At 41.8% G+C, this 27,942-nt stretch overlaps 1 protein-coding gene across 1 annotated transcript; it reads left to right on the top strand.

Annotated features, from left to right (window-relative positions):
* The first annotated feature begins 32 nt into the window (after window positions 1-32).
* Window positions 33-26,290, top strand: TMEM267 (transmembrane protein 267). The gene is made up of 3 exons (XM_074953928.1): window positions 33-152; window positions 17,215-17,606; window positions 25,234-26,290. Exons 2-3 carry the CDS (start codon window positions 17,283-17,285, stop codon window positions 25,567-25,569), a joined length of 660 nt encoding a protein of 219 aa, XP_074810029.1. The 5' UTR covers window positions 33-152; window positions 17,215-17,282; the 3' UTR covers window positions 25,570-26,290.
* Window positions 26,291-27,942: the final 1,652 nt, after the last annotated feature.

Here is a 27,942-nt window from a genome sequence, read left to right as displayed (position 1 = left end):
AGGGACACGTGGGCCCCGCCGTGACCGCCGCCGCCGGCAGCGCCTCCCCGTGAGCCGAGCCGGGCTGGCCCTTGAGGCGGGGCGCCGCGCGGAGCCGGAGCCGCCGGCTGCAGAAAGAGGCGGCAGCATCAGGAGCGGCTGGGACGAGAAAGGTCTGCGCTGCGGCCCCGGCATGAGCCGGGCAGGGGAGGCGGGGCTGGGGTCAGTTCGGGCGGGGCCTCGTCCCGTCCCACCCCGGCGTTAGGATGGGGGAGCGGAGGGCCCCTGACGTCGGTCCAGGCTAGGCTGGGCCGAGGCCCCGGTGTCGGTGCGGGCTGGGGCAGCCGGGGGAGCTGGCGCTTCGCCCCCTAGACGCTCTCTTGGCTGCGTGGCCTCAGAGACTCAGCGCTGCTGCGGATTCCTCTGCTGCCTTAATTAGGCTCCAGTGTCACGCCCCCTCCCGCAGGGTTAGGGAGGGTTCACACACGCCCCTTCCCTTGGCACCAAAAAGCTGGGCGCCCGTCACAGCCTACTCAGGTTTTGCTCGGAGCAGCCGAGAGCCGAGACCGCCTAGTCTAGGGATCTGGGGCAGAGCAAGGGCTGAGCTGCTGCTTCGTCATCGCTAGAGACTAGCGGCACCCGGGACAGCTGGGCTTTAGCTCTGCTCTGTGGAGCCAGGTAGTAGTAGTAGATTTACTGACTGCTCTTCAGAACTGCCTCTGTCAGGCTGATAAACTCTTCCATGTGGAGTCCTCCCCCGCACGCCCAGCCTGGCCATCCCCTGCTTGCAATGGTTCTGCTACCTGACTTTAGTTGCCTAAGAAATCATAGGAACAACGCTGTGATCTATAAAGCTGAGTTAAGCACCTAGGCTCCCGAAACAAGGGGGGGGGGGGGGAAGCTAGAGAAGCATCTAACAATATGATCCACAAAAGCTAGGATGCTAAACGGGGACTTGCCTAAACTAGCCAATCAGAGATGCCAACAACAGGAGTGTGTCCTATACCCTGCTTCTCCCTCCAAGATAGGTGCCTCCCTGCAGCCTGGATTTAGGTGCTTATCTTTGCTAGCTATCTACAAACAAGAACCAGTCGCTGCTGGACAGTCTCTACGTAAAAGAATAAATGTACACAAATCAGATGTCAAGAATTATAACATTCATAAACCAAAAAGAAAAGGAGTACTTGTGGCACCTTAGAGACTAACCAATTTATTTGAGCATGAGCTTTCGTGAGCTACAGCTCACTTCATCGGATGAAGTGAGCTGTAGCTCACGAAAGCTCATGCTCAAATAAATTGGTTAGTCTCTAAGGTGCCACAAGTACTCCTTTTCTTTTTGCGAATACAGACTAACACGGCTGTTACTCTGAAACCATTCATAAACCAGTCAGAGAACACTTCAGTCTCTCTGGTCACTCGATCTCTGACCTTAAAGTTGCGGTATTACAACAAAAAGACTTCAAAAACAGACTCCAACGAGAGACTGCTGAATTGGAATTAATTTGCAAACTGGATACAATTAACTGAGGCTTGACTAGAGACTGGGAGTGGATGAGTCATTACACAAAGTAAAAGGGAAAGGAGTACTTGTGGCACCTTAGAGACTAATCAGTTTATTTGAGCATAAGCTTTCGTAAGCTACAGCTCTATTCCCCCCCCCCCCCCCCCCCCCGTTCCTCAGATGTTCTTGTTAACTGCTGGAAATGGCCCACCTTGATTATCACTACAAAAGGTTTTCTCCGCACTCCACCCCCGCTCTCCTGCTGGTAATAGCTCATCTTAAGTGATCAGTCTCCTTATAGTGTGTATGATAACACCCATTTTTTCATGTTCTGTGTGTATATAAATCGCCTCACTGTATTTTCCACTGAATGCATTCGATGAAGTGAGCTGTAGCTCATGAAAGCTTATGCTCAAATAAATTGGTTCGTCTCTAAGGTGCCACAAGTACTCCTTTTCTTTTTCCGAATACAGACTAACACGGCTGCTACTCTGAAACCTGCTTAGAGTTAGGCATATTAGGCACCTAAGCTGTTTCTTATATGAATGAGTTAGGTACCTGCCTCACTCCTCACAAAACAGCTGGAGGAGGTGGTGATACCCACGTTTTGACTTCTGGCCTTGACTTAGAGCACTCACCTGGTATGTAGGAGACAGAGGGGTGGAGAGGATTTGAACAGGGGTCTCCCACCTCTGAGGAGAGAGCTTTAGCCTCTGTGCTTTTGGATAATCCAGTGTGGGGTTCTTGCTGTCACTACTGTTGAAGCTCTTCCAATATGGATAAAAAATGGAAGAGTGATAGGAGCAGGAGGACTGGGCCCAGGGTCTTTTCACCGCCCAGGTGCATGTCTAGATTACTGGACTACAGAGAGAGGGGTAAATTGGACCTGGATCTCCCACATCCCTGGTGAGTGCTCTAACCATTGGGCTAAAAATTACAAGATGTACACCATCACCTCCCACTTCTCCTTGCCAAGGAGTTCTCCAGTGGACTCTTTTAAAACAGTGGGCCAGATAAGACTGAACTTTCAGTTCAGTGGGTTTCCTAGAAAATATTTAGGAGGGGAATGCAAATTACCTAGCTCTGGATCCATCCATTTGAAGTTGCAACCTGAGAGGAAACCCATTGTTTGCTGATCACCTGTAACATGAGGATGAGGTCAGAGGCCTATACTGGATAGAAGAGTGACTCTAAGATTCATGGGTGTGTTTGTTCTGAGCTAACAGCTGTTGTGAACTTGTGACCACAGAAAAACCTCTTGTTGGGGTTTGAACAACTGTTCATCAGTCAGAGCCTTTGCTGGAGTTGAGGCGATCTCTGGTAAGGTTATTAGCATGCATCACATGTAGGATCTTTAGTTGTCTTTAATATATTTTCTCTGTAATGCTTTTACCTTAGGAATGAATGTACTTGATTAGAGAGGGCTGTGTGGTAACTTACAACGGTGGCAATTATACTATTTGTAGCCTCTGAGGAGAAAATCAGAGCAGGCCTGCTTAGTCAGTCTGACTTTGCTGGGAAATTCACAGTATAGGCAGGAAATTGTGCAGCCTGGAAATACCCCGGTTAGGAGACAAAAAGATGCATGCTTCTCTGACCAAGAGAGGTGACAACTGGGGAGCCAGAAGCCCAAGAGCGGACACTCTTGCTGGACCATGGAGGGAGAATACAGTTGCAGTTGCCATGAACTGTGACAGGCACCTCCGTCCGCTCCACCTCCCAGATCTTCAATAGGACTTGATCTGATAGGCATGTTTAGTGGTTGCCTACCAGATCAGGCCCGCATGCGACTTAGGTGGACAAACATGTATCTTCCCCTATTCGTGAATTGTTCTGGGGCTTAGGCAGGACATAGGCCCCAGGGTGCCTAGAGGGAGACAGCAGATTGCATGTCCCAGGGCACTGAAGTGCCTAAGGAATTTTTACTGCAGAAAATTAGGCTCTAAGTGAGTGTAGGTGCTTACAGGGTTAGGCAGCAGCTAAGGGAGAGTTTCGTGGATTGCAGTGGTGCCACACACTGGGAGTTTAGGCACCTAAATTGCTTTGTGGATCACATCCCTAAGATCCTACCTATGTTTTGCATATTTCTGATACATCCCACCCCAAGTCAACTACTGCTGTAACTTCTGATTGCAAAGTACACTTTTAATGATGAATGTTTATGTGGAAAAATATAGCAGATTAGATTGTTTTGGGTTTTGATCTCTTGTCCCACTAGGTAATCTCTTGAGAGTTTGCTCCAGTGTCTTGAATATTAATAGTATGTGAATGGGGTTGCTTGTAGAATTTGTTTTTTTAGGCTTGAGACTTAATAGATTTTAAGGCCAAAAGGGATGAGTATGATCAAGTCTGACTTCTTGCATAACACAGACAATGGAGTTTTCACCCATTACTTCCTGCATTGAGCCCAATAGCTTGTCATTGAGCTAGAGCAGATAGTTTAGAAAAATACTCAGGCTTGATTTTAAAAGTTAGTGATGGAGAATTTACCACATCTCTTTATAATCTATTCCTGTTGTTAATTATCATTGCTATTAAAAATGTGTACCTTATTTCCCATTTCAATTTGTCAAGCCTCAGCTTCTAGCCATTGGGTTTTGTTATGCCTTTGCTGAATTAAAGAACCCTCTAGTCTAGTGTCTGGTATCATCTTCCTATGAACATAAGAATGGCCACACTGGGTCAGACCAAAAGTCCATCTAGCCCAGTATCCTGTCTTCCGACAGTGCCCAGTGCCAGGTGCCCCAAAGGGAATGAACAGAACAGGTAATCTTCAAGTGATCCATCCCATCGCCCATTCCCAGCTTCTGGCAAACAGAGGCTAGGGACACCATCCCTGTCCATCCTGGCTAATAGCCATTGATGGACTTATCCTCCATGAACTTACCTAGTTCTTTTTTGAACCTTGTTATAGTCTTGGACTTCAACATCCTCTGGCAAGGAGTTCCACAGGCTAACTGTGTGTTGTGTGAAAAAATACTTCCTTTTGTTTGTTTTAAATCTTCTGCCTATTAACTTCATTTGGTAATCCCTAGTTCTTGTGTTATGAGAAGAAATAAATAACACTTCCTTATTTACTTTCTCCACACCAGTCATGATTTTATAGACCTCTATCATATCCTCCCTTATTAGTCTCTTTTCCAAGCTGAAAAGTCCCAGTCTTATTAATCTCTCCTCATATGGCAGCCATTCCATACCCCTAATCATTTTTGTTGCCCTTTTCTGAAACTTTTCCAATTCCAATATATCTTTTTTGAGATGGGGCGTGTGATGATCTGGACCCCCAAGGTGTCATCTGGTGTGCTGGGACACCACTGAGTCAGACTATTCTACCAGCCTGGGCCCCCTTTCACCTAGTATTGCTGGGCTTGGCTCCCTAGCCTTTTCCAGCCAAGCACACAGACAGTGACACACCCAACTTCACAGAGAGACAGAGATCCGCTCTGGGAAGGCTCAGCTTAAGGTGCTTGCTACTGCACCCAGATGTCTACCCCCCCGTTTGGAGTACAAACCCAAAATTATATAAAATTTGCCTCTTCCATCAATGTGGAGGAGGGTGTACACCGCTTCTGGCCCCCCCAGCTTAGAAATCACATAAACTAGGTTATATTGTAAACCAGAAGTAAATTTAACAACTATAACAGGTGTATTTTAAGTAGTTAAAGAGGTAGCAGACAGAACAAGGCAGATTACTAAGAAAACAAAAATGAGCACGCAAACAGCTTAATACACTAAAGAAACTGGTTACATGCAAGTTCTCATCCTAAATGTGGTTCTAATAATCTTTTTCAGAGGCCAGATGCCCTTCCAGCCTGGGTTCAGTTCTCTTCCCCCAGTTCAGTCTAAAGGCACATCTACACTTGCAAAATTACAGCGCCAGTAGTTACAGCGCTGCTCAGAGAGCACAGAAGGGAAACCGCTGTTGTGTGTTCACACTGACAGCTACCTGCGCGATCGTGTGTTCACTTGCAGCGCTATTCAGAGCAGTGCACTCTGGGCAGCTATCCCAGAGAGCACCTCGTTTTCTTTTGCTGCTAAGACTTGTGGGAAGGCAGAGGGGGGTGGGGGACATTCTGGATCCGGTCCCAATGCCCCGTGATGCATTGCTTTGCATCCCATCAATCCCTGTGCTTCCGTCTGCATTTGGCACCATCTTTCAACGGTTTGTGTACTGCACGCTCTGCCTCTTTCAGGCTGCAGGAACAGATCCCGAACTGCTGACCAGAACGCTGGTCGCTCTGACCAACATGTCACGAGTGGCAGTGGAGTTATTCCTTAAACTACAAAAGCAAGAGGATTGCGAAACTGATCTCACCACGCATAGTAGTGTAGAGATTGCTTGTGGCATTCACCGAGGTGCTGACCACAGTGGAACGCTGCTTTTGAGCTTGGGAGACCAGCACTGAGTGGTGGGATCGAATCGTGATGCACCTCTGGGATGATGAGCAGTGGCTGCAGAACTTTCACATGAGGAAAGCCACATTCATGGGACTGTGTGATGAGCTCACCCCAGTCCTGCTGCGCAAGGACACAAGAATGAGAGCTGCCCTGTCACTGGAGAAGCGCGTGGTGATTGCGCTGTGGAAGCTGGCTACTCCAGACCGCTAACCAGTTCGGAGTGGGAAAGTTGACCGTTGGAGTCGTGTTGAGGGAAGTGTGGAGGGCCGTTAATCGCATCCTGCTCTGACAGACCGTGACTCTGGGCAACGTGTGTGACGTGGATGGCTTTGCACAAATGGGCTTCCCTAACTGTGGAGGGGCAATAGATGGCACGCATATTCCAATTCTGGCACCAGACCACCTAGCCACCGAATACATTAATCGCAAGGGGTATTTCTCAATGGTTCTCCATGCGCTTGTGGGCGTTTCACAGACATTAACGCAGGCTGGTCCGGAAAGGTGCATGACACACGCATCTTTCGGAACACTGGCCTGTTCAAGAAGCTGCAAGCAGGGACTTTCTTCCTGGACCAGAAGATCACCGTAGGGGAAGTCGAAATGCCCATTGTGATGCTGGGAGACCTTGCCTACCCTTAATGCCATGGCTCATGAAGCCATAAACGGGGCAACTTGACAGCAGCAAGGAGCGGTTCAACAACAGGCTGAGAGAGTGCAGAATGACTGTGGAGTGTGCATTTGGCCGTTTAAAAGCCTGCTGGTGCTGCCTCTATGGAAGCTGGACGTGGCCAATGACAATATTCCTGTGCTTATAGTCACATGCTGTACGTTCCGTAATATTTGTGAAGGGAGGGGTGAAAGCTTCACTCAGGGCTGGACTGCAGAGGCTTAGCACCTGGAGGCTGAGTTTGAACAGCCAGAGACCAGCGCTATTAGAGGGGCATAGCACGGGGCCATAAGGATCAGGGATGCCTTGAGGCAGAAATTTGAAGCTGAAAGCCACTAATATTTGTTGCTGTGCTCGGGATTGCAGTGTTTGTAATGCTAGGAGGTGACTGTGCACATGATGCAAGAAGGGACCTTAACATTATTTTATGTTGCTTTGCAGTGCTGTTTTTGCTTTCGCTTAATAGAATAAAGATTGCTTTCAAACGAACACAATTCTTTTATTAAAAGACGACAACCGGAGGAGAGAGTCAAATTAAAAAATTCATCAGCAGGGAAGGGGAGAGGGTATGGGGGAAGGGAAGCTCTCAAGAGGAGGAGGATTCCCAGGACAGCTACAGATTTGTGTATGTTCAGGGGATCATACCCAACCTTCTCCTTTGGAGTACAGTGCACCCAGTGCTGTACTTCAGCAGGGCCAAACTGCTGAGGGATGGGTGTTGAGTGCAGTGGGTAGTGGGAGTCCACGCTGCTAGACTGTGAGGAGGGAGGAGTGGAATTCTGCAGGTAGAGAGTGGAGCCAGTAGGTTGATAACAGTGTGTTGGCGGTGTGTGTGGGGCACATGGGAAAGAATTTTGCGACAGCGGCTGCAGGAGAGGGCGGGGGCGGAGCTGCTTGGTTTGAAGAGCTAGTATCACCTGGAGTGTGTCCACTTGGCACTCCATAACTGTTAGGAGCTACTCCGTGGCTTCTTTCTGGTGTATCGCATTCTCCTTTTGGTCCTTCTTCTCGCTGTCCCGCCATTCCTTCAGTTCCTGTTTCTTGGCAGCCAAGTGCATCATAACCTCATGCAGAAAGTCCTCCTTAGTTCTTCTTGGACGCTTTCTAATTCTCCGCAGCCGTTCTGCCACTGATAAGGGAGGCTGGCCTCCCAAGGTCGTCTTTGTGAAGTTTTAAATGCAACATTTTACAGAAGCAGTATTGTTTGCAACAGCGATTCAGTGCTTTAAAACACAGGTAGTACTCTCACACCTGTCACTGACTGGCTGACCCCAAACAAGCACACATGAGCCACAAGGCCCCCAAACTGGTGAGTAGCCACAGGGGCAGGGTAAATCACTCTTCCCGGACCCTGCTGTACACTTGGCACGTGGCTCTTGGGGACAGCAGGCACTCTAGGGTGGTTCTGGTAATAATTTCTGTCCCCACACTTTCCACAGGAGGTAATCATTATGGAAGATATTTCGCTGCTGAGGGTGAGCAGGGAATCAAGGGAGGGTTTTCTCCAAGCCTGCAGCTTCCACCCTGGCGCATATGCGGCTAGCCTGTGTGCAGCAATGGTTCCACCCCTCCCCCAGTCACGGCAAAGTGGCATGAGAAAGTTACTGTTAATGGGGCAAGAAACAAAGCAGCTCTGCTGAGGAACCTGCAGCAGCAGATTGCCCACTATCTCCACGAGAGTTTCCTGGAGATCTCTGAGGAAGATTCCCATGAAGTGAGGGAGTCATTCAACAGCCTGTTCTGCCGCTCAGACAAGGCATGCGGTGGGAGATGGTTGGTCACCTAGGGGCAGAGCAGTAGAGTTCAAACCAATGACCAGAGAGGTGAGAACAGGCATTTTGCGACACCTCCCGGAGGCCAACCACAGCGCTGTAATCGCCATGGTGTCTATACTGGCACCGCAACGCTGTAGCCCCGGCGCAGAAAGCGCTACTCCTCTCATCGGGGTGGTTTTTTATAGTGCTGCAACTGCACAGTTTCTGCGCACTAAGTGGCTTGGCAGTGTGTACATCTCGGGAGTTACAGCGCTCAAAGCTGCTTCAGTGCACAGAAACTTGCCAGTGTAGATGGGGCCTTAGTTGTTTCCAGTCCTCTTGGGTGGGGTAGCAGGGGAGAACTGACCACCAGGATTACCTCACTCCCTACCCTTAAATAGGATTCGCATAAGGCGGGAGTCCTTTGTTTCCTAGTTTGACACACACACCCCCCAGCTTGTCGTGGAAAAGTACAGAATTCAAGATGGGTTCCAGTATCGGGTGACATGGTCACCTGCCTCTGTAGGACCCCTAAAAAGAAAGAGTACTTGTGGCACCTTAGAGACTAACCAATTTATTTGATCATAAGCTTTCGTGAGCTACAGCTCACTTCATCGGATGCATGCAGTGGAAAATATAGGAGGGGGATTTTATATACATAGAGAACATGAAACAATAGGTATTACCATACACATTGTAATGAGAGTGATCAAGTAAGGTGAGCTATTACTAGCAGGATCATCAAGGATCTACAACCTATCCTGAAGGACGACCCATCACTCTCACAGATCTTGGGAGACAGGCCAGTACTTGCTTACGGACAGCCCCCCAACCGGAAGCAAATACCAGCAACCACACAACAAAACCACTAACCCAGGAACCTATCCTTGCAACAAAGCCCATTGCCAACTGTGTCCACATATCTATTCAGGGGACACCGTCATAGGGCCTAATCACATCAGCCACACTATCAGAGGCTCGTTCACCTGCACATCTACCAATGCAATATATGCCATCTTGTGCCAGCAATGCCCCTCTGCCATGTACAATGGCCAAACTGGACAGTCTCTACGTAAAAGAATAAATGGACACAAATCAGACGTCAAGAATTATAACATTCAGAAACTAGTCAGAGAACACTTCAATCTCTCTGGTCACTCGATTACAGACCTAAAAGTGGGAATATTACAACAAAAAAACTTCAAAAACAGACTCCAACGAGAGACTGCTAAATTGGAATTAATTTGCAAACTGGACACTGTTAAATTAGGCTTGAATAAAGACTGGGAGTGAATGTGTCATTACACAAAGTAAAACTATTTCCCCATGTTTATTTTCCCCCCTCTACTGTTCCTCACACATTCTTGTCAACTGCTGGAAATGGCCCACCTTGATTATCACTACAAAAGGGTTTTTTTTTTTCCTCTCCTGCTGGTAATAGCTCACCTTACCTGCAAAAAGAAAAGGAGTACTTGTGGCACCTTAGAGACTAACAAATTTATTTGAGCATGACCTTTCGTGAGCTACAGCTCACTTCATCGGATGCATGCGGATACAGGCTAACACGGCTGCTACCCTAAAACCTATAGGGCCCCTGTGGCCATTCTTCACAGGGTGACCCACAGGTTCACAGGAAGGCTAAGCTCTCTTAGGTTTCAGAGTAACAGCCGTGTTAGTCTGTATTCGTAAAAAGAAAAAAGAAAAGGAGTACTTGTGGCACCTTAGAGACTAACCAGTTTATTTGAGCATGAGCTTTCGTGAGCTACAGCTCACTTCATCGGATGCATAGCATATTGTGGAAACTGCAGAAGACATTATATACACACAGAGACCATGAAACAAAACTTCCTCCCACCCCACTGTCCTGCTCGTAACAGCTTATCTAAAGTGATCATCAAGGAGGGCCATTTCCAGGGGGTTGTGTGTGTGTGGGGGGGGGGGGTGAGAAAACCTGGATTAGTGCTGGAAATGACCCACCTTGATTATCATGCGCATTATAAAGAGAGGTTTCAAAGAGGGATGGGCTATTACCAGCAGGAGAGTGAGTTTGTATGTGTGTCTGTGGGGGGGGGGGGGTGAGAAAACCTGGATTTGTGCTGGAAATGGCCCTCCTTGATGATCACTTTAGATAAGCTGTTACGAGCAGGACAGTGGGGTGGGAGGAAGTTTTGTTTCATGGTCTCTGTGTGTATATAATGTCTTCTGCAGTTTCCACAATATGCATCCGATGAAGTGAGCTGTAGCTCACGAAAGCTCATGCTCAAATAAACTGGTTAGTCTCTAAGGTGCCACAAGTACTCCTTTTCTTTTTTCTTTTTAAGCTCTCTTACTGTCCATTGTCTCTTGCTGATGGGCCGTCAGCACTGTTGGGCTTTTTCATTGTTGTACCTGAAGTGTTAGTAGTGAGTGTTACCCAGAGTAGCATAGTTGAAATACAGATACATAGTCAATAGTCCTAATTTCAGATACAGAAATGATACAAGCATACAAATAGGATAATCATATTCAGTAAATTATAACCTTTCCAATGATAGCTTACAAGAGTTATCTTGCATAAAGCATATCTTAGTTATGTCATATTCCTACCACAATCATATTTTCATAAGAATATGGAGTGTAATGTTACAGTGCGATTACATCTATATGTAGTATTCAAGATGTGGGCGTACCATGGATTTATATAGAGGCATACGATATTCTCTGTCTTATTATCTATCCCTTTCTTTATAATTCCCAACATTATGTTCGCTTTTTTGACTTCGACTGCACATTGAGTGGACGTTTTCCGAGAACTATCCACAATGACTCCAAGATCTCTTTGAGTGGTAACAGCTAATTTAGACCCCATCATTTTATATGTATAGTTGGGATTATGTTTTCCAATGCGCAATACTTTGCGTTTATCAATTTCATCTGCCATTTTGTTGCCCAGTCACCCAGCTTTGAGAGATTCTTTTGTAGCTCTTTGCAGTCTGCCTGGGACTTAAGTATCTTGAGTAGTTTTGTATCATCTGCAAATTTTGCCACCTCACTGTTTACCCCTTTCTCCAGATCATTTATGAATACATTGAATAGGACTGGGCCCCGTACAGATCCCTGGGGGAAACCACTATTTACCTCTCTCCATTCTGAAAACTGGCCATTTATTCCTACCCTTTGTTTCCTATCTTTTAACCAGTTACCAATCCATGAGACCACCTTCCCTCTTATTGCGTGGCAGCTTACTCTGCGCAAGAGCCTTTGGTGAGGGACCTTGCCAAAGGCTTTCTGAAAATCTAAGTACACTATATCCACTGGATCCCCCTTGTCGATGTGCTTGTTGACCCCCTCAAAGAATTCTAGTAGATTGGTGAGGCATGATTTCCCTTTACAAAAACCATGTTGACTCTTCCCCAACAAATTATGTTCGTCTGATAATTTTGTTCTTTACTATAGTTTCAACAAGTTTGCCCGTACTGAAGTCAGGCTTACTGGCCTGTAATTGGAGTCATATTAGCTATCCTCCAGTCATTTGGTACACAAGCTGATTTAAATGATAGGTTACAGACTACAGTTAGTAGTTCTGCAATTTCACATTTGAGTTCCTTCAGAACTCTGGAGTGAATACCATCTGGTCCTGGGGACATATTACTATTTAGTTTATCAATTTGTTCAGAAACCACATCTGATGACACCTCAATCTGGACCAGTTACTCAGATTTGTCACCTAAAAAGAATGGCTCAGGTTTGGCAGTCTCCCTCACATCCTCAGTTGTGAAGACCGATGCAAAGAATTCATTTAGTTTCTCCACAATGGCCTAATCATACTTGAGTGCTCCTTAGCATCTTGATCGTCCAGTAGCCCCATTGTTTGTTTAGCAGGCTTCCTGCTTCTGATTTACTTAAAACATTTTTTTTGCTATTACTTTTTGAGTCTTTGGCTAGCTGTTCTTCAAATTCTTTTTTGGCCTTCCTAATTATATTTTTACATTTCTTTTGCCAGAGTTTATGCTCCTTTCTATTTTCCTCACTAGGATTTAACTTCCACTTTTTAAAGGACGCCTTTTTGCCTCTCACTGCTTCTTTTACTTTGTTGTTTAGCCACAGTGGCACTTTTTTTGGTTCTCTTACTGTGTTTTTTAATTTGCGGTATACATTTAAGTTGAGCCTCTATTGTGGTATCTTTAAAAAGTTTCCATGCAGCTTGCAGGGATTTCACTTATTGCCCTGTAACTTTTAATTTCTATTTAACTAACTTTCATTTTTGTGTAGTCCCCCTTTCTGAAATTAAATGCTACAGTGTTGGGCTACTGTAGTGTTTTCCCCGCCACAGGGATGTTAAATTTTAATTATATTATGATCACTGTTACCAAGCGGTCCAGCTATATTAGCTATCCTCCAGTCATTTGGTACAGAAGCTGATTTAAATGACAGGTTACAGACTACAGTTAGTAGTGCTGCAATTTCACGTTTGCGGTCCCAGGCAGGCTGTGAAGAGCTACAAAAGGATCTCTCAAAACTGGGTGACTAGGCAACAAAATGGCAGATGAAAGAGCCCCTAAATGTCCACAGGCAGATGGCCCACTATACTGCAATGCATATCAGGCTTGACACATTCACTACACCCAACATAAGTATCATACTATGTGTGTAAAATGTATCATGTGAGGTATCATATGTAAACTGGTGACATGCTGGTTCCAAAAATGATTGTGATGTATGTACATGTTGAGTACAAAGAGTTATGCATGTGTGCTGGAAATACGTTCTTTAAATGCATTTGGGAGGCAATGCATTAACCCATCCTGCCCTAGACAAAAGAATATGGATTCACCTGTCTGTCTTAATTATAGGCAGAGGACAATAAAAGTACATTTACAGGTGTAAGCAGGGTCTGAATGAGCTCTCCCATGACAGCTAGTTTGGGAAGGGGAGAGACTTCAGGAGCAAACTGTATTTACACAAACACCCCTACTCTGTGTAGGTATCTAGCAGATAGGAGTGGTGTAGCGCCAAGCTTTGGCTGGTGTTGGGTTACAAATCACTTTAGTATGGCATGGAGGGGTAGAGAAATGTAATCAATGTTATCTTCATTGTATGACTAAAGGGGAGCAGAACAGTGCTGAGCTTGTCCCAATTGAGGGGTCACCCTCAGCTGAACGGAACTTGTAAACCAGGGGCTCGAATGCCAGACCCCTGTGAGAGTAAGAGGGGTGGGGATAGGTGTCCCAGCCAGGAGGTGTGGACTCTCCCTATGGGTCACCAGTCTGTTCTTTCCCACTGTTCAAAGATAGAGCTAATTAGGCTTCATCAGGAGCCTTTAGTTATGTCAAAGTGCTCAAATGAGAGCTGAAATCACTTTTGGTGGGGCAGTGTTTCTGTCCAGTCTGCAAAGAGCTGAAAATCACTAAGAGACTGATATGCAGAGGTCACAGCAGAGAGTCAAGAGGCAGCAGAAGGTAACTGACAATCAGCCAATGAACGAGCGGCTGGCGAGTCGGCAGGTGAACGAGCGGCTGGCGAGGTGGCTGGCCAGAGCAAGTGTTCAGATGGCAGAGCAAGCAAGGTGCCTTCTTCCCGGGTGGGAAGTGAACTCACACAGATGCACCTCTGAACCCTGGATCCTCACTGACCAAGGACAACAACTGTGAGTGGAGTGTGGTGAGGGATCCAGAGAGGGGCACAGAAAAGGAACTTTTGGTTGTAGAACTCAAGAACATGAGACAGAAGGCACTGCCCTATGCACTCTGGGGTGGGTGTCCTCCTCACAGTTTTATGATTATGAATCCTGCTTGTGGCATTTTCCCTAATTAATGTCAGGTGACGTCCTTCCTTTCATTAAAAGTTTCTTTTCCACACTCAGACTCTGTGATTGTGAGTGGGGAAGTATTGCCTCTCAGAGGTGCCATGGGGTGGTGTGTAATTTTCCCAGGTTACTGGGTATGGGCTTGAGCCGGTTCTGTGTTGTATTGTTCAAGAGGAACCCCTAGATATTGAACGCAGCCCTTGTTGCTGCTGGCTCCACCTGGCAGAAGGATTACACATACAAGGTAAACAAAGCAATCAAATTATCAAGAAATGGAGGAAGGAGTTTACTGAGACCGGGGGCCGAGTCTGTACCCCCAGGAAGTCTTCCTGGCTCTTGAGACAGATATAATGGACTCTGGAAAATAGAAGAAGAAGCAAAAAGATAATGGACTCTGGAAAATATAAGAAGAAGCAAAAATATGTTCTAGTTATACAACACTTACGGGACAAAAGAGGCCAGAAGTTCTTGGAATCTGTGAAAGGTGGATCCTTCAACCATGTGGGCTGAAGTCTCTGGGAACTGACTATTGGTGAGTAATTGCCTGAGACCAGGATTATAATCTATTAAATTTTGTATACTAGAAAGCATGTTTTGTTTGTAACCAGACCTGTCTCTTTTGTTCTTGGTTAGTATCACTTAAATTCTGTTCTTCATTAATAAATTTATTCTAGTTTCATTACAAAACAGTCTCATTGCTGTGTATTAAAGTGAGGTGTGAGCCTTCAGCTAACCTAACAGGCTGTTGTGTATGCTGTCTCTTTGGAGTGAGTGAATTTAATTATTTCTCTGTGTGTCACAGTGAGAGGGCCTGACACTGCAGAAAGACATCTCTCAGGAACTGGTATTCATTGATTATCACCTACAAGGCCAGGTTTAAACTAGCAGAATCTTGGAGTTTGCTGGTGAGGTAGTCAGCTACCCCACAGTCTAATCTCCAGCAAAGCTCTCACCTGCTGAGGTAAGGTAGCTTACAGTTCTGGATGTTCTGAATATAATGTCATGAAATGTCAAATTAGTGTGAAATAGGCACTTGTGTTTTAAATGGGAGGGTTTCCTCTGTAGCAAGTTATCTGTTTTCCTGAGTGCCTTCTATCTTTAACTAACGATCAATTATAAAAAATGTTACGTTTTGTTGATATCCAGAGTCTTTCATAGGTCATCTGTGGTCTAGTTTATGTCATTTCTCATTTGGTGATCATATTTGTTTAGGAACTTATCAGGTAAAAGTTTGGTGAATGGGGATGTTGGGGTTTCTTCCATATTTTGATTTTCTGTTCTGTGCTCATATATATTTTGTAAAACATTTGTAAAGCTTCTGTGCTATGTGAGTGCTTACTGTTACTTGGTTTGATTTGTGCAAAGACAGGACCAGCTGTCTGTGCTTACTGGGGTTTGACTGTTTATGTATTTCCTTACCTCTGTAGTCAGAAGTAGGGAGTGTGAATATCCCAAAATGATTTGAGTACAGCAAGCAGGTGCAAATGCTATAATCTGTGGACTGTAAGCCAAATTTGCTATTGAAGTAAGTTGACGCAACTGCAATGAAGTAAATAAAGATATGTCCACTTACTCCAACTGTGCATGCATGCATATGTATGTACGTACAAAGAGCTCTTAATGTCTCTTAATGAACTCTTCCTAAACAGGAGTCCTGTGCATGGTATATTGTGAGCTGAGACAACATCCAATCTGACATGGAAATCAAGTAGAAGTGGTCTTTTTAACTATATTTCTCCAGTTTTCCAGCTCTTCTCCCCCACCCTCCACACTGTGCGAACCACTTCTTTAATAAGTGCTGCTACTTGGTTGGCTAGGAAAAGGTTTGGGGGATGCTGGGGTCACTTGTTCCTTAACCTGGAAAAAAAATGGAATTTAATTCTTCAAAGTGTGATGTTTTAAATTATGAATCTTTAAAAAAGTACAAAGACGTGCTGCAGAAAATGGTTCATGTTACATGATTACTCTGAAGGGGTACAGTCATGGTTAACAGGCTCTAAACTTGACCTACTTTTTCTCATCTCTATGCAAAGTTCATGTATTATTCATTCTTTTTTCAAATGAATGCTTCAATGAACTTTTTTCTTTCAAAATGAATGTCTGGCATATGAAGCACTTTTGGACAACCTTACAATACACTTGCATGTGCTTAGGATGGAAGAAATATTTGTTAAGAAAATTTATTTCAGTTTCAACTTTTGTACGGTTTATAATAAAGAACTTATTTGCAATCATGAAAAATTTCATAACAATGTCTTTCAAAAATCATTTTTGAGGGCACCACTTAACATGGGTGTGAGAATAAATTGTCTTATTCAAGTAAAAAAAAATTTATTTACCAAAAAAATAATGTAAAAGAAAGGACTTTGTGCTTATCAAAGCTTTACTGCATTATAAGGAGATAGCAACCATCATGTAAAGAGTGCATTTTAAATAGAAAATATGCTTTGAAACTAATCTGTTCCCACAGATTTTTGAAATAATGCAGGAGCATAATAACTATCAGATGTTTAGAACTGAGACTGTGTTCTGAGAGGCAGTTTTGTTATGTATGTATGCTAACAAATTGCAGGGGGGAAACAGAGGTGTGTGCATTATATAAAAATATTTCTAGAGGTGAAAGAGACTGCATAAAAAACTTCCCATAGTAGTGAAAGACTGCAAGTTGTGATGTGAAATTCAAAGCATAAAAAGCTCTGAGGTTTTGAGGATCTAATCAACCCCAGAATCAGAACAACGTGGCTACAAAGTAGAGGCATTAATGTGGTGAAAATCCTGATATGAAAGGAAGGGGAAATCTCGGAATAAGTCTGGGATATGATTGGATATAATTCTCAGATTTTGTTTTATGAAATTGGAAATGTCAAAAGATAGTCAATGCATGAGTGTACTAAAGTGTGTGTTTGTTCTCATTTAAAACAGCACACAATTTTTGATTCAGATCCATACTGTTTGGGTCAATAAATTAAGTTAATTGTATTTAGTATTTCTGGAGAATCTTAGATTTTGAGCAATGAGTTTGCTATTAGGATATGTTTTATTACAGCTGCAGATATAGTTGAGTTTAACAAGTATTTAGTGCTGGCTGCCACATTTCTTCATTAAGACTTTTCTCTTTGATAATTTACAGAATGACTGACTGAAGATTAAAAGGATAATGGGCTGTGTGTATCCTGATGGCATCTTGTGTACAGTGACATGTTACTTGCTATGGCATCTGAGACTGAAAAGGCTCATGCTCTTCTCCAAACTTTCAGCACAGCTTCAGTTATTTCCAGTTTAGGATTGGGAATGTTCTGCTTCATAGCAGACCGACTTCTGCAGTTCCCTTTCATTCAGCAACACGACTGGCTCCGAGCTCTCTCTGATAATGGAGTGCACGGTGTGGTGGGAGTATGGTCCTGGGTGATAGTGATTGGGCTCAGGAAGAAGAGTGACTTTAGTGAAGTCATTTTAGCTGGTTTCCTCTCTTCTGTCATTGATGTGGACCATTTTTTTCTTGCTCACTCCCTTTCATTACAGGTAAGCAAGGTAGATCAAAGTTCACTTTGTTTTCTTAATTATTTTTGCATTTCCACCTACTTCTAAACACTATATCAGCTCTTGGAGCCTAAACTTTGCAGTCAGAGGTCTCATTGTCTTGATGTGTTTAATTGGTTACAAAATGTTTTTAAAACATATATAAAAAGCTATATTTTATGTTAAAATTCATTTACATCTCACTGCATATTTTTTTAAGTTTAAAGGCCCAGTGTGGCACTTTTTCTGCCTTTTAAAAAAAAAAGTGTAGTATCAGATGTAGATATTTAAGTTCTGGAGACTCTATGCATATAGCTCCTAACATTTGTATATCACTCGCTTTATTAGCCAAGTTACACTTTGTGTCTATTTAAATGAGATTCGTCCCTTTTTTTCTTTTAGAATAAGTAGTAAAAGCAGCCAGATGACAGAACGTCCAACTGTTATTTAGTTTAAATAAGATTGACTGTGAAATAAGAATAGGCATTGACAGGTTGAAAATTAAGCCTAGCTACGGCTCTGTTTTGCACCTGCAGAAGGAGGTGTGTGTTGGGGGGGGTGTGTGTAAATAATTACAGGCGAATTTTAGGACCACAGCTATTTGTAGGCACCATATAAAGTCACTTGTGTGTTGCAATTATTTGTGCTTGCAAATTGTGGAGGAAAAATGGAGACCAGCATTTGAAAAATCTCACTCCTAACAATTTGATGTTCATAGCCAACTACCATTAGGAGGTACTCAAGAAGCAGTTAGAAAAGGAGTACTAGTGGCACCTTAGAGACTAACCAATTTATTTGAGCATAAGCTTTCGTGAGCATTTTTTTTTTTTCTTTTTGCGAATACAGACTAACATGGCTGCTACTCTGAAGGAAGCAGTTGACACTAGATTGATTTTCTTTGGATTAATAAGAGGAGGAAATATGACACTGATATTAAAGAATGTGTATTTATAATAGATAGTGATCTTTTTGCAGGGCTGTTTGTTTGTGTCAGAACAAAGTTCTTGTGCCAGCCTTGTTGGAGAGAACCAGATTTGAGTGTTCTGTGTAACACATAAGTTAAACCTAATAAAAAGTAAAGAACAATATAAAAATGTTTCAACTTGGGAAAAATTGAATTTTCTAAATTAAATTTGTAAGGAAGTTTTTGTGTAAAAGGCACTATTATTCGTAACAGAGATTTTAAAATCATACTTGTGCTTGAAAATGTTGTACCTCCTATTCTTACAAGATATACCTACAATTGCTATAAATGAAAGATTAGAGAGGGAAATCTCAGTTTTTTCAGTTTGTGTACTTTGTGCATTTGACTATACTCTTTGGATAGTCAGTTTCCCCTTTTGTTTGTGTGGGACTTTCATATAACAGAAAAGGCAGAACACTTTTGAATTTTAAATAGAAAAATATTTTAAAACCACAAAATTGCCAGAGGGCACTTAACTCATTATTTGAAACTGACTAGTTTTCAGGTTGTCATGTCCCAAAAAGTTTAGCCAGAATTTATTTTAATGAATACTTGTCATCTGTTCATCCACTTATTTTTAAAAATCTGCTTTGTATATGTGAGTCACTAAATACTAATTATTTTTAAAACCTAGTATTTTTTCTTTTTTTAAAATCTATTCGCTATCCTGAGGCTTTTTTTTCTCAACAGGAATATTCTGAAAATAAGCCTTTTCTTAACTATTTCCAGTAGATGGCAAAATTTCACCAATAGTATGTCAGTGCAAAAAAGATAATATTTGCATGTACAATACTCCAGCTTGTACTATCATTCCTGTTTTCAACTACAGTACTCTGCTTGAACCTACTTTTGTGAATGATTATTTTTTTAAATGCATTTATTGTTTGAAATTTTGTATTAAACATGGACTTTAATTTTCTTGCTGTTAGTTTGTAGTCTAGTAAAATAGTATGTTTTTTTCAAATTCCAACTCTGACAGTCATTATATATTATGAAAATTCAACACCCAGTATTACAATAGATAGTGAAAAACAGTATACTTATGAAAGGATTGTGACAAGAACAATTCTTTCTTTAGCTACCGTATAGAGGAACTATATTAAGACTTTTCACCTCAAGATTTGAGTAATGAAAAGTACCTCCACTAATGAAGAAAGGAATAAAGAATAACATCCTTTGACACCAGTAAGATGTCATATTGTTCATTTCTTTCTTCAGCATAAATCTGTAGGACCTAATCCTACACTTGAAGTCAGTGGTCACTTTACCATTAACTTCAGCAGTAGCATGATAATGTATTTTCTTCTCTGTTAGAAATGGGCACTCCTGAAGTACTTAAAAGTATCTAAGAAAACCTTTTACTCGTTCTTGTTACAAAATTTTACTTTAAGTAGCACATTTCATTCTCTAGATAAGTCAGAGTAATGAGTTAAGTATTAATAATAGAGTAACTGTAGATAAATGGATTAGTCATGGAGAATTTTGCTCAGTAGGTTTATCATTTACTACTATTGAAATGTGCCTTGGATAGTTGAGACTGTCCAGGTTGCCTATTGATGGACAGCTACTCAGTTTAACAATTCGTATGTAGGACAGTAATTCTTACAATGGAATAGCCTTTATTTTTAGCACTGTGATGTCAGCACTTGGAATGAGCCCACACTCTGGTATGAGATCCTTTTACACTAAAGATTTGAATCAACAAAAATTACAAACATGATTTTTTCATTTAGGAATGGATCAGTTCTGTGGAGCATTTTTATCCCTTTTTTGACTTGAGAGCAGTTTCCAAAATTCAGGATCTCTCAAGTTATTTTTGTTAGGAAGAGAAATTGTTGATGGAATCAGATATTTCTTGGATGCAGTTCTGTTCATTTACAAAGAATGTACCAAGTCCTGTTTCACTGAACACAATAGGAATCAGAAAAGAGTTTCTCTACTTACAGTTCCAAGCCTAGTTTCCGCCATCACTGTATTCTAAAAGCATGTTCTCTACTGTATCCAAAAAGTTTTTTCTCTGTAGGCTTTTTCTCAGAGCTATGGTCCCAGTGCTTGTTCTGGATGTCTCCTTGGCTATCTGCTCCTTCTCTGTGTCTTTCTGTGTATTTTTCTGTCATGCCCACACCCAGCTCCACCAGTCAATCCCCTAGTTCCTGCATTCACTGTATCAGTCCCCAGGGAAATCCCTTGGGTCACACGGTTCAGCTTCTACACAGACTTTACCCTGTGCCTGTGTTTTGGGTGGTGCTCCCGTAGTTTCACCTACCTGGTTTCATAAATGAGATCAGTGGCTCTTTACACTTCTCTATGAATGGAAGGTAGCTGTTACACCACCAGTTTCAACAAGACTTAGCCCAACCTATAACAATTATATATGAAATAAACTTATTTTTTCTAGGGCTGTAAAGCGATTTAAAAAATTAATCGTGATTAAACAATAATAGAATACCAGTTATTTAAATATTTTTAGATGTTTTCTACATTTTCAAATATACTGATTTCAGTTACAAAACAGAATACAGTACTCACTTTATAGTTATTTTTATTACAAATATTTGCACTGTACTAAACAAAATAAATATTATTTTTCAATTCACCTATGGCAAGTACTGTAGTGCAATCTCTTTATCATGAAAGTTGGACTTACAAATGTAGAATTATGTACAAAAAACCTGCATTCTAAAGTAAAACAATGTCAAAGTTTAGCAACTACATGACCACTCAGTCATACTACTTCTTCAGCCAATTGCTCAGAAAAATAAGTTTGTTTACATTTGCAGGAGATAGTGCTGCCTGCTTCTTGTTTACAATGTCACTTGAAAGTGAGAACAGGCGTTCAATGGCACTGTTGTAGCTGGCATTGCAATATATTTACGTGCCAGATGCACTAAAGATTCATATGTCCCTTCATGCTTTGACCACCATTCCAGAGGATATGCATCCATGCTCATGATGGGTTCTGCTCAATAACGATCCAAAGTAGTGCGGACCGACGCATGTTCATTTTCATCATCTGAGTCAGATGCCACCAGCAGAAGGTTGATTTTCTTTTTCTGGTGTTTCAGGTTCTGTAGTTTCCACATCAGAGTGTTGCTCTTTTAAGAGCTCTTTTAAGACTTCTGAAAGCATGCTCCACACCTCATCTCTCTCAGATTTTGGAAAGCACTTCAGATTCTTAAACCTTGGGTCGAGTGCTGTAGCTATCTTAAGAAATCTCACAATGGTACCTTCTTTGTGTTTTGTCAAATCTGCAATGAAAGTGTTCTTAAAATGAACAACATGTGCTGGGTCATCATCCGAGACCATTATAACGTGAAATATATAGCAGAATGCATGTAAAACAGAGCAGGAGACATACGGTTCTCCCCCCATCAGCATAGAAGCATGTCCTCTGGAATGGTGGCCGAAGCATGAAGGGGCATACGAATGTTTAGCATATCTGGCATGTAAATACCTTGCAATGCCAGCTACAGAAGTGCCATGCGAACGACTGTTCTCACTTTCAGGTGACATTGTATATAAGAACCAGGCAGCTTATCTCCCATAAATGTAAACAAACTTGTTTGTCTTACTTCTTGTTCAGACAGTCACTAGGACTGAGTGGACTTATTGGTGCTAAAGTTTTACATTGTTTTGTTTTTGAGTGCTGTAACGTAACAAAAAAACCCTACATCTGTAAGTTGCACTTTCAAGATAAAGAGATTGCACTACAGTACTTTTATGAGGTGAATAGAAAAATACTATTTCTTTATCATTTTTACAGTGCAAATGTATGTATTCAAAAAATAATAAATTGAGCACTGTACATTTTATATTCTGTTATAATTTAAATCCAATATATTTGAAAATGTAGAAACATATTTAATACATTTCAATTGGTATTCCATTGTTTAACAGTGTGATTAAAACTGTGATTAATCGACAGCCCTAATATTTTCTATTAATTCCATTGTATAATCATTTATAGATTAAATCCGTATGAATCCTGATCCTGCAGCTTTGTTCTCCATAACCACCAAACCTACTCTGGATCTTTAGCTTAACAAGAAATAAGCCCCCTCACCCTGAAAGGCCCAATATGCTTGCTGCCAGCTCTGTGTCACTCTTTCCTAAAGATGTCTGCTAATATTCCTGTTAGTGCTTCTGTCTGGTTTTATGGGAACAAAATCAGCAGTAATAAGGGGACTTTGTTCAACAATGGTCCCTGCTGTTTCCTTCCTCATCCCCCTTTCCCACCCTATATCCTCTTCTGCTGATGCCTTCACATGCAAGCTTCTTCTGTAGGAAACTGGTCATGTTGATGAGATCACACAGTACAGCTTACTCTTTCTTGATCACCAGAAAACACTAAATAACTTGATAGGAGCATTGCCAGCAGATCGAGGGAGGTGATTATTCCCCTCCATTCGGCACTGGTGAGGCCACATCTGGAGTATTGCGTCCAGTTTTGAGCCCTCCACTACGGAAAGGACGTAGACAAATTGGAGAGAGTCCAGTGGAGGGCAACGAAAATGATCAGGGGGCTGGGTCACATGACTTACGAGGAGAGGCTGAGGAGACTGGGCTTGTTTAGTCTACAGAAGAGGGGAGTGAGGGGGGATTTGATATCTGCTTTCAACTACCTGAAGGGGGGTTCCAAAGAGGATGGAGCTCGGCCTTTCTCAGTGGTGGCAGATGACAGAACAAGGAGCAATGGTCTCAAGTTGCAGTGGGGGAGGTCTAGGTTGGATATTAGGAAACACTATTTCACTAGGAGGGTGGTGAAGCACTAGAATAGGGAGGTGGTGGAATCTCCATCCTTAGAGGTTTTTAAGACCCGGCTTGACAAGGCCCTGGCTGGGATGATTTAGTTGGTGTTGGTCCTGCTTTGAGCAGGGGTTGGACTAGATAACCTCCTGAGGTCTCTTCCAACCCAAATTTTCTATGATTCTAGGATAACTGATCAGCTTTTGCTAGTGGTCTGTCTGCACGTGGACAAAGGTTCTTTGGAACCTTGCCACTACCATTTGTTATATAGAAAAAAGAACATTCTTGCTACTGAAGGGCTGTAGTCACATGGCAAGACAAAGTTTCTATTTTTTTAACTTGCTCTGAAGTCTTGAATAGTATCGTTTTTATTTTCTATTTAAATTTGTTCAGTGCCCGTCTTGGACTTTTGTGTGCAATTTACATTCTATAAAAACAATTATAAAAATTAATAGATTTTTGAGAGCTCCTTAAATCAAAGTACGGAGACTCTGTATTGAAGTGTACATATGTGTTGGCTTTATTGATCATGTTTTAACCTACATGGATAGTCACAAAGCAATGATTAACTCCCAAACTACAATGATTAACTCCCAAACTATGTATCCCAACATACAGTGAGCTCTATGTAAAACCTGGGAAAGATTCTCTGGGTAGTTTCTTTTTTAGTTGTTCCAAAATCCTCTTCAGGAATCCAGAGGGGTTATACACAAGGCATTCCATTAGAGTGAACACATCCTGCCTTGTTAATAAGTTCTACCTGAATTCATGTTGCAGCCAGTCAGTGAAGATGCAAATCCTTGCTTCCGGATTGCATGAGAGATCAGTAGTTCTTTTGAACTGCTGTTTTTCTTTCCCTTTTAGAATATTAGAATATTAAAAAATTGCTATGCTAAAGAAATGTGTGGCCGCACACATAACGGAGAAAGTTTTAGGTATTTCTAATAGGCACATTTGCAATGTCTTCCCCAGTACATACATACATGGTGAACATTTATTGATCCTCTTGTGACACAGTCCATTTGATCTCACCTTAAGCAAAATCTCACACTTTTATTATTCTATCTTGACAAATACCTCAACAGAAACCAATATCCTCTTGTTATTGAACTGAGTTAATATTAAGCAAGTTCAGTGTGATGGTTATTAGCCAACAATTGATCTTAAAAAATTTCATGTTGACCTTAACTATACATGTAAACAATTTTTAGCATTTGGAAATGTTCTTTGTCCATAAACAAGGAATACTGAGACAAGAAGACAGCCAAAATGAGCTGGTGGGTGTTTTTAATTGGATTTTATTCATTTTGCTTTGTTAGAAATTATTACTATGATTAAATAAGGTATATCTAATATTGACAAATTAATATATTTCAGCACAGTAAATTTAATTTAATACAAGATGCGTTTGGGTGGTTTTTTTAAATAGTGTATTGTACAGTTGTGTATTTCCTGTTTGTTTTATATGCTGTATATTGAATTCCACCACAGCAGCATACTGAATAAGAACAAAAAGAAAAGGAGTACTTGTGGCACCTTAGAGACTAACCAGTTTATTTGAGCATAAGCTTTTGTGAGCTATAGCTCACTTCATCGGATGCATGATGCATCCGATGAAGTGAGCTGTAGCTCACGAAAGCTTATGCTCAAATAAACTGGTTAGTCTCTAAGGTGCCACAAGTACTCCTTTTCTTTTTGCGAATACAGACTAACACGGCTGCTACTCTGGATAAGAACAGTTGTCTCAAATCTTGAGAGGGAGAAATGAATAAAGATAATAGGAAAAACAGCTTTTATTTGCACTTCTGTGGGAAACAAATGGTTTTTGTTCGCTTGATATTTTATCTGTAAACATCCAAGAAGTATTTTTACCTTGTCATGATGGTGCTGGTTGCCAACTGTATTTTTTCCTTTCCACAGGCTGCTCTGACTCTTCCACAAAGACCACTTCTTCATTGTTCTACTGTGATTCCTGTTGTGGCTGTGACATTAAAATTTATTATGCACCTTTTCAGGCTTAAGGACTCATGGTGCTTTCTTCCCTGGATGTTGTGTATATCCTGGACTTCTCACCATGTCCGTGATGGAATTCGTCATGGCCTTTGGATCTGTCCGTTTGGAAAAACTGCTCCCTTGCCATACTGGCTTTATGTGGCAATCACAGCATCTTTACCTCATCTGTGTTCATTTGTTATGTATTTAACAGGTACTGGAGAACTAATGTCTATAAAACATGGAATTCGCATTGATGTCTAAGGATAATAGTCCTTGGAAGTCACCTGTTTTAAAGATTACAGAGAAGCTGATCCCTGTGCATTCCTCTTGATTTCTAAATTAGGCAATCTGAAGCCATGGAGCCATTTATAATTCCAGAATTGATTATTTGTGGCTACAGAAATCTGTTGTCTGAAAGGTGTTGATGTAATTTCCAGACATCCTCTTCATGACATCTGTAGCGTTCAATGTCAGTTCTGTACTAGCTAATTAATATATAAAATTCAGTCATTCCTAAATATTTAAATTTCCTCCTCCTGCCATTATCTCTGCTATAGTAGTGCCATTGCTCTGGTCACCCTCCACTTTGGGAAATATGCTCTCTCTTTGAGCACCAACTTTCTTTCTATAATAAACATTTGCACAGCACTTTGAAGATGTAAAGCACTACAGAAGTGCTAAGTATTAGTAAGAATTCAGTGCTGTATATCACTTCTGAGAAATATCTAACAGCTGTTTTTTGTAACTTGTTAGTTTACCTCAGTTGAGTCTAACTTGTACTCAACTGGCTGGAAAAATAGTGCTGTTTGTTTTTTCAGGATGTGCTACTGATTGTCTGGGAACACTTAAGTTTGAACGGTGACTGCTATTTAGTAAAAAGAAAAGGAGTACTTGTGGCACCTTAAAGACTAACAAATTTATTTGAGCCTAAGCTTTCGTGAGCTACAGCTCACTTCATCGGATGCATTCAGTGGAAAATATAGTGGGGAGATTTATATACACAGAGAACATGAAACAATGGGTGTTACCATACACACTGTAACGAGAGTGATCAGGTAAGGTGAGCGTCCTGCTGGTAATAGCTCACCTTACCTGATCACTCTCGTTACAGTGTGTATGGTAACACCCATTGTTTCATGTTCTCTGTGTATATAAATCTCCCCACTGTATTTTCCACTGAATGCATCCGATGAAGTGAGCTGTAGCTCACGAAAGCTTATGCTCAAATAAATTTTAGTCTCTAAGGTGCCCCAAGTACTCCTTTTCTTTTTGCGGATACAGACTAACACGGCTGCTACTCTGAAACCTGCTATTTAGTAAAATGTATTCCAAGCACTGCTCTTGCATAGTTGCCTCATACTCAATTTCCAAACAACTCTTATCTGGGATTTTTGGTTAGAAAAGAGAAAACAATTAGTTTAGGAGTACTGTGTCTGTGAAATTACAGAAGGTTTGCAAAAAGAAAAGGAGTGCTTGTGGCACCTTAGAGACTAACCAAGGTTTGCATTATTTAATACTAATAAATATTAATTTAATATTTAAACAATTGTGTTAAAGGCTTATTTGCTGCAGGAAAGTATGAGCTTTAAAGAATTTTCAGTTAAATCCTAAGAAAATTGAAATGTCTCCAGAAATATAGCTATTGTACTAAGAGTTTACTACTGTATCTATTACCTGTTACTGTGAAGCTTTTTTAGCTGCAGCAGCTTCTACTAAATATATTGTTCCTGTACTTAAAAACAAAAGCACCTCATTATACTGAAATGTTATTTTATGCTGGTAAAATGCAACTTTTTGTGTGTGGCAAATTCATGAAAATGGCAAGAATGTGAACCATGAGCTTATTCAAAGTAACCTTTTTCATTCTGTAGAAATCTCTCAGAAAATCCCCAAAACAGAACTGTGTGTGTTTAGGTTTTAGTGGGTATCATTGTAAGTTGTGAAATATTTGCATCAACCTCTTTCTTAAAAACTCTTAAAACAACAAATTCCAATTTATTTATAGGAGTAAGGATCCAGATTCTTGGCTGGTGTAAGTTAGTGACTTCAGTGGAGCTATGCCAACTTACACCACCTGAAGATCTAGCCTGCGGAGATGTTTTTATGGAAGAGAAACTGTAGGGTTGGATTTGTTTAAAATAATAGGAACAAAGAGAAAAGAAAAACTTCTGTATTTTGTGCATTTTAGAGCTCTCTAACTTTGCCTCTGCTATTACTGACTCATGGGGGGCTGCATAGACCTGTGCTATTCAGCTGTGCATACTGCACCCCATTCTAAAGAGTTACTTCCCACCAGTCTTCTCTCAGAAGCAGAAGACTCAGCACCACTTGAGTATCATATGGTAATTAGGCTTATGGGAAGAGTGTTGATGCAGTTAGTCTGCTTAGCATGAAACCTAAAGGTCTTAAAGTGAGTACCCTCCTTAGAAAGAAAATTTGAGGGAGCAGTATGGCATGAAAAGAGGGAGCTTCTTTAGGGGTGCTTTGCACAGCATGTGAATCTTTCCCTTTTACATGCAACAAATGCTGCAGTGGGCGACGAGTATCAAAGGCGGGGGGAGGCTGAGCCTCCGCAAACAGCCTTGCGTGGCCCTGCCCAAGCTCCACCTCCAGGCCCCCTCCTGGTTCGTGGCG

This window comes from Natator depressus, chromosome 5 (genome assembly GCF_965152275.1).
Source record: "Natator depressus isolate rNatDep1 chromosome 5, rNatDep2.hap1, whole genome shotgun sequence".
Classification (NCBI taxonomy): Eukaryota; Metazoa; Chordata; order Testudines; family Cheloniidae; genus Natator; species Natator depressus.
The sequence above is the reverse complement of the archived record's forward strand: the minus strand, read 5'-3'. Positions and strand labels throughout refer to the sequence as shown.

Coding starts and splice junctions, on each gene's coding strand:
- TMEM267 (XM_074953928.1), top strand. CDS start 17,283: ATGTTACTTGCTATGGCATCTGAGACTGAAAAGGCTCATGCTCTTCTC. Junction 17,607..25,233: donor CTCACTCCCTTTCATTACAG/GTAAGCAAGGTA, acceptor TCCTTTCCACAG/GCTGCTCTGACTCTTCCACA.